We start from the raw sequence: 20,283 nt of genomic DNA, 5'->3' as shown, positions 1-20,283 counted from the left end.
CTGCACAGCTAATAAATGACAGAGCAGATACCCAATCTGTCTTAGGCTGGGTTCTATAGACGCAAAACCAGTAAAGCATATAAATACACATAGTGAGAGATTTATATCAAGCAAACATCTCACACAATTGTAGAGGCTGGAACATCCTAAGTCCGTGAATTAGAATAGAGGCCTCTCCCAATTCACGCAGCCACAGTAGTTGGCAAATCCAAGATCAGCAGGTCAGGGAGCAGGCCTCTTGCTCACACAAGAGACAGCTGCTGGATCTAGAACAAGCCAAAAGCCTTGCCAAGACAAACAGGAAGGAAGTAGGCAGTAGAGGGCAGAGAGATGAAGGCTGAAGGGACTGTGAGCTACCACAAGCCCCATCCCTGCCGGTACCACTGGGCAGATTCCACCGTGGAGGTGATCACATAGCAAAACTGAACAGGGAAGTGATCACAACATTATACAACTGCTAAAACGCTGAGAACCATAGCCCAGCCAAGATGCCACACAATCTTAACCATCACTCAATCTTAGTTATGTCTACCCCCCAAACCCATATCCTCCACTCCCTCACTATACTACTTTAAAGGTATGTTAGACATATTTGGTGAAGTTCTTCCCCTCATCTATAACTTTTGATGCCGCAAGAGGAAACCAGAGCTCTTGATCCGGAACCATGTAGTCAACGCAGGCTACTGCGCTGAATCTATAACTGTTCTCGGCTAATTCGGTTCTAGAGCCCCTCTCACACTTATTAAAGATATAACTCTCTGATCCATGTGCCAAAGCCATGATAATCATAGGTCTTCACATGGAACAACCAGTTCTGCTCAACTATGGAAACATTTAGGCTTCAGGAACAAGAGTGTTGTTAGCTGTGACTTTACAGAAGAGTTAAATCTTCTTAAGAGTTGGAACTAACCAAGTTCTCACAAAATTCAAAATTCTAAGGTACCTGCTAAGGGGTCCCACTGTGTGTCTTAATGTCCCAGTGGATCGACGATCCTTCACTCCCTTGGCATATCCTTTAACAATTTCTACTCTACTCTGCAAATGGGCTGCCCCACAAGGAGAGGTAATGCAGGGTGCTAGTTAAAAGTGTGGACTCTGGGGCCTGACTGGTTCAGTTTAAGTCCCAGCTTCACCACTTATTAGCTGTATGACTTTGGACAAGCCAATTAACCTGTCTGAGCCTCTGTTTCCCCATCCTGACAATGGGGAAAACAACAGTAACAAGCTAATACGGTTTTGAAGATTAAATGTGCTGACATATGTAAAAGGCTTAGAATGCTGAATGCATAAGTTACCATTAATACAGTAAACCTGCAAAAGCCAGAACCTGTGGAAAGTAGAAACCTGTCAGAGAAGGAAAACTCAAATTATTTTCCACTAAAACAGAGCAATAGAAAAGTGGTAAGACAGAAAACTATCAAGAACTGGAAAAACGAGGCAGTCCCATCAAGTTTCAGCTCTCACAGGTTTCACTGTATTATGCACACTACCTTACATCTGATGAATTTGAACTGCTGACGTTTTGGTTAGTAGCCGAGCTCTTAACCACTATGCCACCAGGGCTCCTTTTTACTCTTATACAGTTTTAGACCTTTTTGTCTGCCCTAGTTAGGATATTTTAAAATATACCTGGGAATATCCCTCCCAGAATCTCCCAAGTATGGGACATCCTGAGTGCCCTTGGTAAATATGAATTGAAATGAGTGGAAATCCACTTAGCCCTAGCTATGAGCTGTACAATCCTGGGTTTTGAACAGGTTTGCTCTGGCCTGAACCCCTGCTGAGAATTTGCATTTCCACTCCATATATACTGAATCAGAATCTGCAGTTTAACAAGATCCCCAGGTGATTCTTACGTTCAATAATTGTGAGAACCACTGTCCTACTAGTGGTCCTCATTATTGGTCCCTAACTAGCAGTATTACCATCACATGGGAACTTGTCAGAAATGCAAATTCTCAGCAGAGGTTCCAACTTGTTAGAAGCCCTGGTACAATCACTTCAGAAGCTAAGTCATGGGTCTGTGTCTCATCCAGTTCCTAGTGAATTCACTCAGGAATGGCCCTAGGAGGGCAGGGAGTAGGGTGAGGCTGGAAGAGGAGCCTTTTTTTAATTTTCCTTGAAAATATACACAGCAAAACATATACCAGTTCAATAATTTCTACATGTACAATTCAGTGACATTGACTGCATTCTTCAAGTTGTATAACCATTCCCACTATCTTTTTCTGAATTGTTCCTCCGCCATTAACATAAACTCACTTCCCCTAAGCTTCCTATCTGAACTTTCGAGTTGCTCTTGTCCATTTAATCTCATATAGATAGTTCTTAAAAGATCAAAATGCTCAATAGGAGCTAATCTTTCTGATGGATTCTATGTCCTTAACCTTCAAGTCAGCATTTCAACTCAGTATGGGGTGAGGTACCACTTGTTGAGGTTATGCTGTGAAATAAACACAGTAGTATAACACTAACCCAGTTACAAAAAAGGGTTGTATGTTTGTATGGAACATAATAGCACTCTGTCCCAGGAGTATATATGAAAGCTCGGCCAGGGCAGCAAGTGGTTCCACTCCATCAGTGGCCAGGTGAATAATTTTATGTGGATATTTTTATAGACACGGGGAGACACTTTTTATATTGTGGCAATACCCAACCTAACCCACCCATTGCCGTCAAGTCGATTCTGACTCATAGGGACCCTACAGGACAGAGTAGAGCTGTCCCCTAGGGTTTCCAAGGCATGCCTGGTAGATTCGAACTGCCGACCTTGTGGCTGGTAGCCATAGCACTTAACGACTACACCACCAGGGTTTCCACCGTGGCAAAAAGGCTTTGTGATTGCTGCTGGCTTATTTTACGTTGTTTTAAGTCTTGACCACATTGCTCTACTATATCATAGAGTCCGTGGATGGTGTAAACAGTTAACATGCTCGGCTGCTATTGGAAAGGTTGGCGGTTCGAGTTCACCCAGAGGCCTGGCAATATACTTCCAAAAAAAAGGCCACTGAAAACCCCACTGTGTTCTACTCTGACACACCTGGGGTCATCATGAGCTGAAGCCAGCTCAACAGCATCTGGCAGTGGTGATGCTATATTCCACAAGCAAAATTCTACTATCAAAATGTGTTGCGCTAAATACAATGTATATTCTTGATTGGAACACAGAACAGAAAAGAGACACGTGTGAAAAAAAACTAGTGAATGAAGAATGTAATCAATGTCACTCAGTTGTACATGTAGAAATTATTGAATTGGTTCATGTTCTGCTGTATACCATATTATTATGAAAATAACATGCACCTTCTACGTTTGTTTGCCAACTGCTACCTCCCCCGCCCCCTAGAGGTATTTACACAAGCACAGCTGTCATGGATTGAACTGTGTCCCCCCAGAGTATGTCAACTTGGCTAGGCCATGATTTCCAATACTGTGTAATCGCCCACCATTTTGTCATCTGATGTGATTTTCCTATGTCTTGTAAATCCTACCTCTATGATGTTAATGCAGCAGGATTAGACGCAGTTACGTTAACAAGGCAGGACTCAATCGACAAGATAAGGTTGTGCCTTAAATCAATCTCTGTTGAGATATTAAAAAAAAAAAGAAGAAGAAGCAGAGAGACACGGGGACCTCTTACCACCAAGAAACAAGAGCCAGAAAAAAGTGCATCCTTTGGACTCAGGGTCCCTGCACTGAGAAGCTCCTTGACCTGGGAAGATTGATGACAAGGACCTTCTCCCAGAGCTGACAAAGAAAGCCTTCCCCTGGAGCTAGCACCTGAACTCAAACTTCTAGCCTCCTAGTCTGTGAGAGAATAAATTTCTCTTTGTTAAAGCCATCTACCTGTGGTATTTCTGTTACAGCAGCACTAGATAGATAGCTAAGACAGCTGCTATGGCTTTTTTTTTTTTTTTTTAACATGTTGCTGTGAAAAAAATTAGCAGAGTGTAGTTACAAAAATACTTCACGGGGGGAGGGAGTGGTTGGTAAGCAAACATACAAGGTGCATATTATTTGTGTAAAAATACATTATATTCTCAAAAACAACAAAAAAAAACAAATTATAAAAAGAAATAATGACTGAAATGCAAATAATGTGTAGAGTTTCTTTAAAAGGAAAGTGCTGATAATGCTGGTTCCGTAGTTTTGACAAATGTACCATGATTCACATAAGATGCTAACACTGGGGGAAAGCAGGTGAGGGCATAGGAAAACTCCTGGTACAATCTTTGCAACTTTTCTGTGAATATAGTTATTCCAAAATAAAATACATTTTTTTTTAAAAAGTGCACTATTAGCACAATGAGTTGAGAACACCGATCCAGGTTATATCCACAGCCCTCACTCTCATCTCTCATCTTTTAGGAATAGTAAAGGGAACCTAAAGAACCCTGGTGGTGGAATAGTTAAGCACTCGGCTGCTAACCAAAAGGTAGGCAGTTCAAACCCATCAGCTGCTCTGCAGGAGAAAGATGTGGCAGTCTGCTTCCATAAAGATTACACCCTTGGAAACCCTATGGGGCAGTTCTACTCTGCCACATGGGGTCACTATGAGTCTAAATCAACTCCACGACACCCAGCAAGAACAACAAAGGGAACCTACATTTACTCTGCAGTCCCTGAAGGGGTGGGGGGGTGTCACTGGCAGGCAGGAGGCTGGGTGGGGGAAAAGAGTATGTTCACAGCACTTGAGGCAAAATGTGCCTTCAAAAGCAAACTATAATTACACAGAAGCCCAAGGAGCTTTTGCAGAAAATCACTATCTCATCTGAATCTACATCCTGTTAATCAAAGAGGTCTCGGCCCTTTTGATTATCAGACTAAATATTTTTAGGCGATATCATTGAATGGCTGCAAAGAACATGAACGGTAACAGCTGAAGAAAAATCCATCTTTGGATAAAAAGTCAAGTCATTATCACAGAAAAAAATCAACCACAGGAAATTTATAAAAGAACAGTATGCCAAAATCTTCCCATTACTACCTTCTCCTCCCTATTTGCCTTCCCCAGGTTCTTCTTCCCTCCCCTCTTCCAAATACCCAGGCTTCTACAGCGACCGTGAATTTTCTCACCATTTCACCAAAGCATAACGGAAAGATCAGCAAGTGCCCTAGCACTGACGTTAAGGAGAAAAGATCTTATTATTCCTTTAAAGTAATAAAAGTGTGTCATTGAATATAGATGAAAATGACACTGAAGTTGGGATTACTGAATCCCCAGTCAAATCTGGCAACTTCGATGTTTAGGGAAGAGCCACCTGAAAGTGGGATGCTGCCCCGTCCTTCGTGGTGTATAACAAACAGATACATCTTTCTTTCCATTTGTTGTAACAACACATCTTTGTCACTCCCATAATGCTCAGAGAAGGGTTTCATAATCAATAAAACCGAAATCAAACCCACTGCCGTCGAGTCGATTCTGACTCATACTGACCCTATAGGACAGAGGAGAACTGCCCCCATAGGGTTTCCAAGGCTACAATCTTTACAGAAGCAGACTGCCACATTTTGCTGCCTTGGAGCAACTAGTGGATTTGAACTGCCAACCTTTCTGTTAGCAGCCAAGCACTTAAACACTACACCACCAGGGCTTCTTTCATATTCAATAGGTACATTCTAGTTCTGGCTCAAAGGTGTGGTCTGCCTTCCCAGCTATCAGACTATACTCCTTCCCTCCTAGTTCTCTATTAATCAAAGTGGACCCTGATGACAGCTTGGCTTCTTAAACCCCTAAAAAAAAACCCACTGCTGTCATTCTTAAACCCCTACTAGCTGATAAATATCAGTCATCTAATTCTATCCTCTCAATGAACTCCCAAAACCATTCATTCCTCTGAACAAGCAAATTTTCTTCTATGTCTGTAATATGTAAAGAGCTCCTATAAATCAATAAAAGCACAAATATGTCACTACAGGAAACTATTATTATCAACTACAGAATTAATGTGCTATATAAATTAAGCATGAATTTGAGTAGTTCTGTGGAAAAGCTACATTCTTCCACAAATATATTTGCTTTTCAGATATTCCCAAGAATTCTAGCAGAAAATTGGATCAACCTGGCAACGTTATATGAAATGACCACCTGTGGCAAGTCTTGTAAAAATGCCTGTATTCATGACATCACAGCTGGTATGTACCCCTGTAGTTTATCTGATATTCGTCCCTGTAGTTTACTCTACCCAGTAGACTTCTACAAGATACACTTTCTTTGGTATAAAAATATCACTGATTACTGAGGCACAAATATAGACTAAAAGCAGAACCATAAATAAACCAAGTTAGCCTGTCACAAGAGACTTCTGAATTACTCAGTGCCTGGATACCCATCTCTGGGCAGTAATTTACTATCAGTACAACTTGAAATGAAAGTCCCTTATTTAAGTAAGATTTATTAATGCTCCTTGCCCTTTTGCCCCATGGAATGATGGAACTTGAGTGACTTCAATGAGTCTGTTATTCCATTTGAGTGCTGATTCAAAATCATCCTAAATATTGAAACTTCAAAAGAGAAGCCTACTGATGGTTGCCATTTTATAGACAAGGACTCGACACCATTTCAGCTTTCTCTACCCCACCATCACATTCGCTCACTCACACTAGGTTCAACTTATTTCCCAGTGCAAAAGGCTCTGAAAGAGAATGTGTTCATTTCCATCAAAGCCAGAACTGAACACACCAATTGCTATGGCAGCTTGGTACAATTTACCACATCTTTCAGGGCTGTGGGACTTGGGTCATAAAACTTCCAATTGCTCGTGTATTTTGCTGTAAAATGTGGCCATTTCTCATACCATATTACGGTCTAGTTCATAAATAAATAATGTCACATTATTTAATGTAATGAAGCCCAAGACATTCTATTTGGGGCCCATTTTTCAAACCGTGTAAACACTGCAGCAATTTCCCAAGCTATGCAAAAATCATCACCATGCAGAACCGGAGAATTCACGTCACCCGTGTCAAATGCCACAGGTGTATTCCTCTAGCGGTTGAGCGTAAAACTTTGCAACCGACCAGCCCAAAACTATGATTCAGCAAATAAAATCCCAAAGCAACTCCTAGCTGAGCTGCAGCAAAGACAACTCAGACTGTGAAATGTGCAATGCCAGAACTGTTGCTGTTTTTAAGAACCTCCAGCCACAACTAAACACATCCTTTGAATTGTCTGGCTTTTGTTATTTTAAACCAAGCCCGCCACATTACTTTAATGTGGGGGTTACTTGAAAACATAATTGCTAGGAATAACCACGGTAGTACACTATTGTCAAAAACTAAACCATCTTGTTTTTCCTCCACTCCCATTAGTCAGTGTATCAGCTCCATAATGCATGTTGTATATACAGACCTTTGAAAGAAGAAAAATCTTTGGGAGCAGACCAAGATCCCCAAGAATGTTCTATCTGCTCAAGAATACCTATTGAAATGCAACGGTAAATACAGCATTTTCTTTTTCCTAGCAGAAAACTGGGACTGAATTTATAACTATTGGATCACACATATACACCCCAAACCAACAAGACCACAACTCAACACCCTTCACACACGTACAGAACACTTTGTGGATTATTTTTAGGAAAGTCCAGTTTTATGAAAAATAGATCTCATTCTTCTGTACCTCTATCTGTTCACGGACAGCAGCATGAAGCCTAAATGATGTATCTGGTCTACCTCAGAAGGCTGACAAGTAAATGAACCAATGGTTAATAGATTTCTCAGTTAAGATGAACCACCAAAACAGGTTATTGGCTAACAGATTAACTACCTAAGAAGAACCAACCAAGTGATCTACTGGTACACAACCAGATGGAACAACCAAGAGGGCGAATTAGTTAATAATCACCAAGATGAACCAATCAAGTGGTCTGATATTTAACACAAGAATCAACCAGAAGAAACCAACTAACTGAACAACCAGCTAACAGAGAAACCAACCAGGTGAAACCTGATGGTGCCAAACTCAGCTTCATCTAGAACTGAAAGACTTCTGACCAATCAACAAGGGAGGCACTCTGAACTAAGCCAATCACGCACCATAAAATCCAGCGAGTGACCACCACATGGATCACCACGCAGGACTGGAAATGGATGGCATAGCTGTACTTACGAAGGTTATTTATGGGGGTCCTTGCATCCATGTTTTCATAATGCTGGACGTGGACAACAATATTAAGGTCTCTTTCCATGGGGTCTGTGTTGCAGTGGCCCTGTGGCCGCATGACATCCGCAAGAGCCCTGCAAGAAGAAAGAATTTAAGTCTATTCATTCAAAACACAGTAACTGACGCCTACTATGAACCCTGGGGAGTCCTGGTGGAGCAGTGGTTAAGAGCTCGGCTGCTAATCAGAAAGTCAGTGATTTGAATCCACCTTGGAAACCCTATGAAGCGGTTCTACTCTGTCCTGTAGGGTCACTATGAGTCGGAGTCAACTCGATGGCAACAGGTTTGATGTTTTTTTTGTTTGTTCTTTTTAATGCACCCTGGAGTCACTGGGTGGTACAAATAGTTAATACACTCGGGTGTTAATGGAACGTTGGAGATTTGAGTCCACCCAGAGGTCCCTTGAAAGAAAGGCCTGGTGATCCACTTCCCAAAAAAAATCAGCCACTGAAAACTCTATCCCCTGGGTGGCACAAATGGGTAAGCACTGGACTACTAAGCAAAAGTTTGATGGTTCAAACCCACCCAGAGGCACGTCAGAAGTAAGGTAGGCTTCTGAAAGGTCAGTCTCAAAAACGCTATAGAGTTCATTTCCACTCTGGACACATGGGGTCGCCGTGAGTCGGAATAGACGGTAACTAACAACAAGTTCTACTCTGTCCTATAGGGTCGCTATGAGTCGGAATGGACTTGATGGCACTGGGTTAACAACAACAACATGCACCGAGTGCTGTGCTTGTGAACAAAAGACAAGGCCCCTTAAGCTACAGAGCCGCCATTCTAGTTAGGGGTGGGTGGAGAGAAAGGCATCAACAACTAAGATGATGACAATCCCAGGTTACATGGGGACTTCACATAGACTAGTCCGATGCTTTTTATGATAGCCGTGTATTAGCAGTACTACCTACACCATAGAGTGGCTGAGAATTAAATGACTAATAAAGGTAATGTGTCTACACAGAGCCTACGTATGGGAGAAACGCCATAGATGTCGTTCCCGCCTTTTGTATCTAACACTAGGTACCAACGCTTCTTGTACTGCAACAGCCCAATATAAGCAACAATAGCTAACACTGACTGAGGACCTACCTTAAGCCAGGCACTATGCAAATCACTTCAAATCCCTTAATTCAAGAAAAGAGCACAAAAACCCCTTGTGAGGGTTCTGATTCCTTCTTTGCAGGTGAGTACACAAAGGCTCGGAGAGGTGGATTAACCTGCTCAAGGCCACACAGCCAGCAAGTTGTAGCACAGGGCTTTGAACCAGAGTCCAGGCTTACTGCCCTGTACCCTTTGTGTTGGGTTTCCTATAGCTGGGGAGGACTTGATGGAACCCATCCATACTCTCCTGCTGGTGTTCCCTCTTAATATCTGGGAAGGAGGAAAAGTTGAGGAAACTCAGGTGCCAATTGGTGTTTCGGGCCCTTTCCATTTATCGTCATGTTTAATCCCTTTACCAGTTTCCAAAAGTAAACACGCAAACTGTTGGCCCCAGAAAAGTCTCCAGGTTAGGTTTTTACAAATAAGGAAGGCGAGAACTCTCAAGTGACCTTTCCAATGAGATGTAAACTGAGGGGAGACCTCAGTGTTGGCACTTAGAAGATGGTCCAGTTTCTTCAAAGGTCTATTACACCTAAAGCTGACCCTCACCAACACAGTTCTCTTTAGTCATCTGCCATCATTTGTTTACTTACACATGGATTAGTTACACCCTCTGCTCTACTGACTATAAGCTGCAGTGGAAGTAAACAGATTTAAAAAAGTCCAAAGCCAATCAATGACTACATTAACTGTGATATGAAATGAAGCAAATAAGTGGGCGAGGGAGGTAACTAAGCCTGGGTGGTCAGGGAAGGATACTGGGAGGAGGTAACATTGGAACTGAGACCTAAATGAGGAGGAAGGGCCAGTTTACACAAAGGCCGGTGGAAGAGAATTTGAGCAAACACAAAAGTTCCAAGGTGGGAATGAGCTTGGCATATTTGAGGAACAAAAAGAAAATGGTGCATCACTTTCTCTCCAATTACAGTAAATAAAAGTAAAAAAAAAAAAAAAACCTGTTGATGTCGAGTTAATTTTGACTCATGGTGGCCCCATGTATGTCAGAGTAGAACTGTGTTCCGTAGGGTTTCAATGGACGATTTTTCAGCTGTAGATTGCCAGGTCTTTCTTCCAAGGTGCCTCGGAGCGGACTTGAACTTCCAACCTTTCAGTTAGCAGCTGAGCAGATTAACCATTTGTACCACCCAGGGACTCCAAGTATATTAAAAAAAAAAAAAAACCCATTGCCATTGAATTGATTCCGACTCATAGTGACCCTATAGAATGGAAAAGAACTGCTCCATAGGGTTTCCAAGGAGTGCCTGATGGATTCAAACTCCCGACCTTCTGGTTAGCAGCCATAGCTCTTAACCGCTACACTACCAGGGTTTCCAAATATATAAAAACACCCCAATATTTCAGAACTGAGCCAAAAGTCCCAGGACTTTGATTCAAACCCCCCCAGGCATCCCTACACCTAAACCATATTCTGACTTCTAAACACTGGAAAGACATTCCTGAGCATTTTCTCTGGCACAAGACCAAGCAACCCACCAACCGACTGCCATCGAGGTGATTCCGACTCATAGCAACCCTACAGGGCAGAGCAGAACTGCCCCACAGTGTTGCCAAGGAGTACTTGGTGGATTTGAACTGCTGATCTTCTGGTTAGCAGCAGTGGCTCTTAACCACTACAGCACCAGGGTTTCCCTGGCACAAGTAGCATCATTAATTTTTCTAGAATGCAAGGGCAATGGGAGGGAGATGCCTTTCCGGAGCAGTGGTTACACAGGTGTAGACATGTGTCAAAGTTCCTTAAAATGTACACTTGAAGGTGTGTGCGTTTTATTGTGTGAATCATGCCTCAATAAAACGCACACACCTTCAACTGTGCCCCAAAGGAAGCAAACATCGTACAAGGAAAAACAATCTGGAGACTTTTCTGTGACCAACAGTACATGCCTGCATGGGCTTCTGGGGCCAGGGAAGCTGGTGGAACCCAAAGGATGACCACGAATGTGTAGGAAGAAGGGAGGTGGGAGGGAAGTTGGAAGGAGAAGAGAGAAAAGGCCAGGGAAGCAGGGGAACTTATCACCTGATGCCATTTCTCTGCAAGGGGCTTTAGCTCTTCTGAAGCATGTTTGAAAAACACCTAAGAATGTGCTATCTAATTTGCCACTTGGATTTCTGATTCTGTTTGAAGGCTGGCAAAATAATGACGTGTCCCTACTAGTTTCAAGTCTAGAGAGCTTCAAACACGTGCTCCTGCCCCCAAGGTCATTCAGAACCAATACCCCCACCAAGGGGTCTGGCCCTGCCTGGGGCAGATGCAGAACATATTCCTAGTCTTGATCATACGGTGGCTCCTTGAACTGGCCCCTGCGCGTACTCTGTGATTTGCAGGGCACTGAGCACATTTCAGGGAACAGAGGAGACAGGAAGTTCTGCTTGTTTAGTTCAAAGGCAGTGTGGTTCAGTGGTCAAGGACATGTGCTCTGGTCTCAGACTGTCTGGGCTTAAAGTCTGACTCCTCCACTCACCAGGAGCCTATTTATCCTCTCAGAAAGCAATCTGTGCCTCTGTAAACGGCAGTTCAGCCTAACTCATGAGGGAGGAGGGTATGAAATTAAATAAGCCCTCACATACCAACTATGGCAAAACAGCAAAACCAGTAAGGATCCTCCAACGTCACCTAGCCCAAGAGTTTGTGGTACATTTAATGTCATCATACACGGACCTTCCCTCCTATTCTGAATTTGCCACTCCCCGCTAAGACTGAAACGTAAATCTTGGATCCTACTGACATGGAACTGAAGCCACTCCCAAAGTCCACCTTGCAGCCAAAGATTAGACATGCTTATAAAACAAACGGAAACCCTGGTGGCATAGTGGTTAAGAGCAATGGCTGCTAACCAAAAGGCTGGCAATTCAAATCCACTAAGTGCTCCTTGGAAAAACCTATGGGGCAGTTCTACTCTGTCCTATAGGGTCACTATAAGTTGGAATCCTCTCAACAGCAATAGGTTTGGGTTTTTTGCAGATATAAAACAAATAACACATGTGAGGAACATGCTCCTTCGCTCATTCAAATATCTGAAACCAAATAAGCAACACCTGCCCAAGAGCAAAGGCGAGAAGGCAGGAAGCGGCAGAAAAACTGGATGAATGGATGTGGGGAACGCAGAGTGGAAAGGGAAAGGGGGACGTGCTGATGCATTGAGGGGATTTCAACTAACGTCATAAAACAATTTGTATATAAAATTTTTGAATGGAAGACTAATTTGCATTGTAAATTTTCACCTAAAACACAATTGTTTGAGAGATGTTATGAGACTTGTCCAAGGTCAGACAGCTAAATAGACGTAGCACAGTAAAGGCCAGGCATCAAGTATCCAGACTATAACATCACTGCCTTCAGTAGTCCAGGGGTAGAAAATTCCAAAAAATCGGGATGGTGAGAAACAGTAACTGTCACTGAGCAATCACCATGGGACAGACCCTGTGCTATATGAGCTTCTCAATCCTCACAACAGATGAGGCCGTGAGACTCAGAGAGGTGAAGCAACTTTCCCAAGGTCACATAGCCATTAAGTGATAGAGCTGGGATTGAATCTCAGGCGATGCGACTGGAGTCTATGCTGTTAGGGTCAGCCTTGACTGCCTCTCTAGAGGGGGCTGGTCACACAACAGGGTGAATTACCTGGGGTGGCCACTGAGATGAACCTGAGAACCTCCTAAAGGGAGCAGTCACCACTCAGAGACAACCAATAGCTGTCATGTTAAACTGTAAGACCAGTGTTGAATGTTTTGATCAAAAATTCTGTAGACGACTCCTGATCAAAAGGGGGAAGGAATATGGAAAGTAATTTCAAGTTCTCACGGAATCCAGACTTTCTGGAGCCATGGAGCCTGGATGAACCCCTACAATTGCCCTGAGATAATCTCAAAACCTTAATACTTAAACCAAAAATATCCCCTGAAGTCTTCTTTAAATCAAACAATAACCTAAACCTAACCTAACCTGTTGCCATCGAGTCAATTCTGACTCATATGAGAATGAATCAAACAATAGTTTAGCTTAATTAGTAAAAAATGTCTGCCTTGACCACTGTACTCTTGTAAAGAACTATCTGTATGAGACCAAATTGACAACAGGAACTTGAAAGGTTAGATAGGAAGCTTAGGAGTCAGTGAGTTTATGTTGATAGGGGGAGGAACGTTTAGGAAAAGGAGGGTGAGAGTGGCCACAGAATTTAAAGTCTGGTGTTGCCAGACCTCCTGATTTTTTCAAGAGAAATCAGAAATCTGGATTTCTACATGCAATCTCCCAGTTTTTAAATGTTAGCAATTATTTCTAAGTTGATTTTAAAACCACGGCTTCCAGAGAATTTGCATTTCTAACAAGTTCCCAGGCAATGCTAACGCTGCTGGTTAGAGACCAATTCTGAGAACTTATTATACCTAAAAATCACCTGGGGATTGTGTTAAAATGTGTAGATTCTGATTCAGTATACATGGGCTAGAAATGCAAATTCTCGGCAGGGACTGGAACGGGAACAGAACCGGTTGGAAGCCCCGTTTAAAACACCCTGCCTAATGGAGACTAAAGAGACTTAACAGTCAAATGCAATGAACCTTGATTATATCCTGATTGGAAAAACCAACCTATAAAACACATTTTTGGCACAAATGGGAAAATTTCAGTATGATTAGATATTTGATGATATTATAGAATTCGGGTTCATTTTCTTGGGTGTGGTAGAGGAATTGTATTATGTAGGAGAATGTCCTTGTTCTTAGGAGATTCACACCACAGTAGTTAGGGGTGAAGTGTCATGTCTGCAGCTTATTTTCAAATGCTTCAGCCAAGGAAGAAAGAAAATACATGAACATATGGAAAGAGAGAATGTGAAAAAAGATAAAGCAAATATCACAAAATACTAATAACTGTTAAATCTAGATCAATGGTTCTCAACCAGAGATGATTTTGACCTCCGGGGGACATCTGGCAATGCTTGGGGTCATTTCTGGTTATCACAACTGAGGGAATGCTAGTGGCATCTAGCAGGTAGAGCCCACAGAGGCTGCCAAACATCTTACAATGCTCAGGACAGAATTAACCACAACAAAGAATTACCTGGCCCCAAATGTCAACAGTGCCAAGGTCGAGAAACTCTGATCTAGGTGAAAGATACGTTGTTGTTAGTTGCCGCTGATTCCAACTCATGGCGACCCCATGTGTGTCAGCATAGAAGTGTGCTCCACAGGGTTTTCACTGGCTGATTTTGAGAATACTGCCAGGCCTTTCTTCCTAGTGCATATACTAAGTGCTCAATAAACAGTTGTTGTTGCTAGTTGCTATCGGCTCCATTCCCGGCTCATGGCGACCCCATGTGTACAGAGTAGAACTGCTGCATTGGGTTTTCAAGGCTGTGAACTTTCAGAAGCAGAACGCCAGGCCTGTCTTCTGAGGTACCTCTGCGTGGGTTCAAACTGCCAACCTTTTGGCTAGTAGTCGAGTGCTTAACTGTTTGCATCATCCAGGGACTGAAGGATATACTAGAGTTCATTTTATTATGCTTTCATGGTTTTTATACGTTTAAATTGTCTCATAATAAAAAAAATGAAGAAAACTTTACAATAAAAATAAGAACACCTTGCAGCCAAGCAAAACATGGTAGCACGTCTGGTAATCAGAGTTGGCTACCATTTCCAGTCACTTCTTCCAATAAACAGTGGCGGAGCGTGGCTGCTGCTGCCTTGAACGAGGGACTGTACAGGTCTTACAACATCGTACGTAAGCCTCCCCACTCCCTCCTGGGACTGCTTTCTCCTAAGCTCCATCCTGGAGCCCTGGTGGCACAGAAGTTAAGAGCTCAGCTGCTAACCTAAAGTCAGAAGTTTGAATCCACCGGCCACTCCCGGGAAACCCTGTGGTGCAGTTCTACTCTGTTCTATGGGATTGCTATGAGTCGGAATCGACTCGGTGGCAACCAGTTTGATTTTGGTTTTTTAGCTCCATCCTAAGCAGCCCAGAAGGAAGCAGTTCATGCATGAGCCCAGACCCTGAGCAGGCAAAGTGACATCTGGGATGGAAGTCTCCACTGCAGAAACACAAGTACATAGGCAGGGTCAGATTACCTAATAAGGAAGGTATGCACAGGCCAAATTGTGCCTTCCCACCAGTTTGCAAAAGATGTGGTGAAACCCATGTGAAATTGCTCAACACAGATTAGGAAGTAAATACGATTAAGCCCATGGGTACCTTGCTCAATGCAAGCTGGGGCATACCGTGCTTACTGGTTAAACCGTGCCCATACATGGGTCAGTGGCACAGTGGTTAAGAGCTTGGCTGCTAAACAAAAGGTCAGCAGTTCAAACCCACAAGCTGCTCCTTGGAAACCCTATGGGGCAGTTTTACTCTGTCCTACAGGCTGACTATGAGTCAGAAAAGACTCGATGGCAATGGGGTTTTTTTTTGTTTGTTTGTTTGTTTGTTTTGGTTTGGTTTGGTACTTGAGTCACCAGGACAAACCTTAAGAAACATAAGCAACATGCTGTGAAGCTTGTAAGAGAAGGTGCTGTCAGGTGAGATGAGAACCAACCCCATCTTGGTGTCCCCTGCAATCCCAGACAAAACAAAGAGGCCTGCTGCCCACAAATTAATCTCCACTGATGGCAAGCTTGGCCTACCGCCTCCCGCCAGAGCATTCCTTAGAACCACCAGGCAACGGCTAATGAGCCAGTTGCCATAGTTGGGGCTGGGTATGATTAACTGTGCAAGGAGCATCAACGTGATAACTTTGGAGGGTCCCTGGGGCCGCCACAGCACCACAGATATACCCCAAAGGTTACATACGTGGAGAAGACAACACAGATATGAGAGCTGCATTGGTCTCTCCTCTCTGGGATTAAGCCATCCCCCTCCTGTAAAATATTCCCAAGCCCAAGACCAGTGTCTCCAAGTGTGGGCCACTTGAAACCAGAGCCATTCATTGAGGTTAAATGCAGATTCCTGGGGCCCACCCCAGACCTACTGATTCAGAATCTCTATGGATCCAAACCCAAACCAAACGCACTGCTGTAGAGTCAACTCCGACTCATAGCAACCCTATAGGACACAGCAAAACTGCCCTATAGAGTTTCCAAGGAGTGCCTGGAGGATTTGAACTGCCGACCTCTCAGTTAGCAGCTGTAGCACCTAACCACTACACCACCAGGGTTTCCTCTGTATTGATAGAACCCACAGACCTGCATTTTAGCAAGCGCCTCCAGATTCTGATGCCCACTTGATCTGCAAATATCTGTCCCAAACACAGCTGAAACCATGGGACTAGGGGCTGCACAATTTTCTGACAAAGTGACCTTGGACAAGCCACCCAAATTAAGCCATGATTTCCCTGTCTGTAAAATGGGAATACAAACATTATCTGCCTTATAGGGTAGTTGACAGAACTAAATAAGAGAATGTTAAATACACACAACAACAACTAGTACAGTACTGTGCTCAACAAATACTAGTTATGATTACTTAAGTGGTTAGCTGAACAGCAGAGTCACCCGGTGAGCTTTTTAAATGCACAGGTGCTCAGGCCCCACGTCCCTAGAATTCTGATTTAATTAGATAGGTTTTTTTTTTTTTAAAAAAAAAAAAAAGGCATTCCAAATGATTCTAAACAGCAGCCGGGGTTAAAAACCCCACCTTAGAATCTACCAGTAAAAAAATCTTCAAGAGCATGCACTTCCATTCTTCCAGAATTTTTACAGGCAGAGCCTGTATTGAGACTGCCTCCAGAGAACTAGGTACCCAGTACCCAGAGGATCCACCCCCAAGCTGTCCTTTCCTGGTACCTGCAGAAGCAGTGGCCCCCTTAGATGGAGTGATTTTTTTTCCCAGAGCAGAGCTGCAAGGCGGCAGGGAGGGGAAGCTGCATTCCTGCCAGGTCGTCAGGTTCGAGGTGCAGTGCTGGCTCACTAGGACATCAAGATCAAAGAAAACCTGAAGCTGACTCTACCTTCTCGATAGAAGCCCAAAGATTGGCTCTTGTCCCCAACTCCTTTCCCCAATCTCAGAACCAGATTCCTTTAAGATCAGTTTTGCTTAGGGACGCTCGGTGAAGATTTCAGCAGAGGAGTTACCTGGAATCTGCAAGGCAGCCTACCTGTCTGTCTCAGGGTGACTCTCCCTACCAAGGCGACACTCGCTGCAGCAGCTCCGCTCCCCATCTGCCCTCACTTTAACACAGCCCCTGGGAATCAGAAGGGTCTGGCCAGGATCAAGGGGAGTGCAACCGCCTGGCAGAGGGCTCAGGCCGCTTGCACCTTGGGGTTGCAGGGGGTGGGCGGGGCCAGCCATCAGGGATCCATTCCTTTAGTAGGTCAGGCTTTCTAGAATCCCCTCGGAGCTTACCTCTAAGGAGTCCTTTGCCTGAAGACCTTACTATCGATCCACATCTCCCTGCTGACCCAAACCGAGAGAACTTCCTCACCTCTTTCCCCAAATCCCTTCCCTCTGGGGGGAAAAAAAAAATTCACCGGATACCCTCTGTGTATAAATAGAAAATAATTACTAGTGAGGTGGTGATGTTCCTTCGCCTATTTTTGGTGGGTTTCTTTGTTCAGATTTTTTTAGGCAGGCGCACGGAGCCCGTGCACACACACGCGCACACACAGGCCCCCGGCGGAGGAGTGGGGTGTGTGTGGGACGGGGGGAAGGGGGACACACGGCGACTTGGTGTCCCAGACTCGGAGGCCAGAAAAAGCTTGTGCCCCAGCCATCCAGCTGTTCGCAGGCCGGCAGTCGCTCCTTCAACCCCGCGGGCCCGGACCTCACACCAACCGCTCGCCTCCCCCCACCACCACCCCCGGCCGGGGGCTGCGTCCTTGCGGTCGCGGCTACGTCCTCCGCCTCCAAAGTTACTGGGTTGTGCGAATCAATTTAGACACTTAAAAAAAGCAAATAGCTCCATTAATCCCCAAATGCCTTCTCCCATCTGCTGCGACTTGCCCGTGCTGGGACTTGCATAATGAATGAGGCAAACGGAAAAGTTGACGAATCAGGGAGCCTGGGGGGTGTGGGCCCGCGGGGAGGGGGTTCCGGCCCCGGGAGTCCGCACTAGCCCGGGCAAGGGGCGCAGCGCGCGGCGGAGGTCGCAGCGCCGGGCAGGGAGAAGTGGTGGCGGGAGAAAGGGGCGAGGGGGTCATGGGGACAGCAGCACCCTAGGTCCCGATTCCTGGGAACTGCAACGACCCTCGCAGCTCCGGGAAAGCGAGGCGGCCGCTCCAAACAAGGCTTTTGTTCTCGCCCTCACCTCCCTCTCCGCCTCCCTCGCCTCATTTTCGCGAGTCGTACGAGTTGCAGGCAGCACACACACTCCCTACCTCTCGAACGCGCGCGCGGGCTCACACACGCCCCCCTTCGCGTTCGGGCTCTCCGGCCCTTGTTTACCTACAGGCTAGCATCTGGAATCCGAGGAGCGCCACGAGCCCCCTCCCCAAAACCCAAGACTTCGGGGCCACGAGCTCCATGGCTGTGTGGGTCAAGTCCGCCTCAGTCTGGGGCGAGAGGGGGCGGCAAGCGGACGAAAGGGACAGAGACCCCCAATACACACGCTCATACCCATACCTGCGCTAAGCCCAGCGCCCCCCTCTCCCCGCGCCGGGCCGAAGTTGGCTTCCCGGGAGACAGCCCCAGCAAACAGGCTGGGGGGTGCAGGTGCTTGGAGGCAAGGGAGAAGGAGAGAGAAGGGAGAGCGGCGCCCGGAGAGGAGGGCTTGGGGGGGGGGGGAGGCGGCCCACCTGGACATGTGCTCCCTTTGGGGCCGGTGCGCCTTCTCCAGCCCCAGCTTGGTAAAGATACCCACGAGTACCATGACGGCCACCACCCCGCAGATGATGTAGACGATCAGGTTGGTCTTGTCCTTGGTGGGGTCGTGCAGGGGGTCGTCCTTGCGCGCGGGGGGCTTGCCTGTGTTGAGCCAGAGCGGCGTGTCGTAGTTGGTGCAGGTGCTTTGGTTCAGTCGCCGCTTCTTAAACGTGCAGCAGAACCGGAAGCCACAAGTCCCGCAGCAGAAAATGAAGTCGCCCGAGCTGCAGTTGAACGGCGGGTCCCACTGGCCCATGACATCGAAGTAGCCCCGGCAGAAGTCCGGTGTGGGCGCCCGGGTCGGGGGTGCGTCCGAGACCCCCGCGCCCTCGCCAGCCTCTCCGGAGGTGGCCCCGGAGCGGTTGCTGCCTGCCAGCACCAGCACGCCGCCCAGTTGCGCCAGCTGCCCGTGCCCCGCTCGTTCCTGCGCCCGGCACACGCGGGCGCACAGCTCGGTAAGGAAGCAGCCGAGGAGCAGCCGAAGGACGCGGCGCATCGTGTCTTCCAGCCCAGGCTCGGCCGCTCGGCCGCCGCTGAAGCCGCTGCAGCTGCCTCTCGAGGCGCCGCCGAAGCTGCCGAGGCTGCTGCCGGGGGCTGCGAGCCGCCGCGGGCCGCACATGCAGGGAGCGGCACGGGGCGCGCAGGGTCGGCGGCCACTGCGCTCAGCTCAGCCCGCGTTCGCCTCCAGCGCGCCGCGCGCCTATGGGCCGGCCGGGGAGGAGCGCAACCGGCCGGGCGGGGGGAGGAGGCGCGGGGCCACGCGGGGTGCAGGTCCGGCTGCCACAGGGGAAGCCGTGGGCCCGAGAAAAGGGACAGTCCCTCTGTCCGCGCCTACTGTCGGCTGCGGCTCTGCACTCGCCGCCCCGTGTCCGCTCGGAGGATCCCTCTCACCTCTCCAGCTAGCCAAGTGCGCTGAGAGAGCAAAGCGACACTTGTGGAATGAAGGGAGGGCAGAAGGGAAGGGGGAGGGGAGGAGGGCGGGCAGAGGAGGCGAGGGGGGAGGCGGGGCGCACGAGCTGGAGAGGGGCGGGGGCGCGGGAAGAGGTGACTCGGGCGGGGGGAGCGAATTAGGGGGTGTGCAGAGCAAAGCAGGGCTGGCGGGGAGGTATTGAGGTTCCGCAGTCGCCGGGGCCAGAGGAACGGCTCGGCTTTCCCGGCAGGTGGAGGATGGCTGCGGGACCTCCCGCGCCCTCTCGGGGCGGGGAGGCGCCGC

At 46.6% G+C, this 20,283-nt stretch overlaps 1 protein-coding gene across 2 annotated transcripts in view; it reads right to left on the bottom strand.

The window, feature by feature from the left end:
• Positions 1-19,741, bottom strand: part of SHISA9 (shisa family member 9) — a 331,541-nt gene extending 311,800 nt beyond the window's left edge. Inside the window, exons 1-2 of one of the 2 annotated variants that reach the window (XM_049903639.1) lie at positions 19,004-19,741; positions 8,111-8,238 (exon numbers count right to left, since the gene is read on the bottom strand). In XM_049903639.1, coding sequence (XP_049759596.1) covers positions 8,111-8,238; positions 19,004-19,689 — 814 coding nt within the window. In that variant the 5' untranslated portion in view covers positions 19,690-19,741. The remainder of the gene's footprint in view (positions 1-8,110; positions 8,239-19,003) is intronic. The other variant, XM_049903638.1, reaches the window with a different exon arrangement.
• Between the last annotated feature and the right edge of the window lie 542 nt (positions 19,742-20,283).

The sequence above is a fragment of the Elephas maximus genome, chromosome 12, assembly GCF_024166365.1.
Source record: "Elephas maximus indicus isolate mEleMax1 chromosome 12, mEleMax1 primary haplotype, whole genome shotgun sequence".
Taxonomy (NCBI): domain Eukaryota; kingdom Metazoa; phylum Chordata; class Mammalia; order Proboscidea; family Elephantidae; genus Elephas; species Elephas maximus.
The sequence above is the reverse complement of the archived record's forward strand: the minus strand, read 5'-3'. Positions and strand labels throughout refer to the sequence as shown.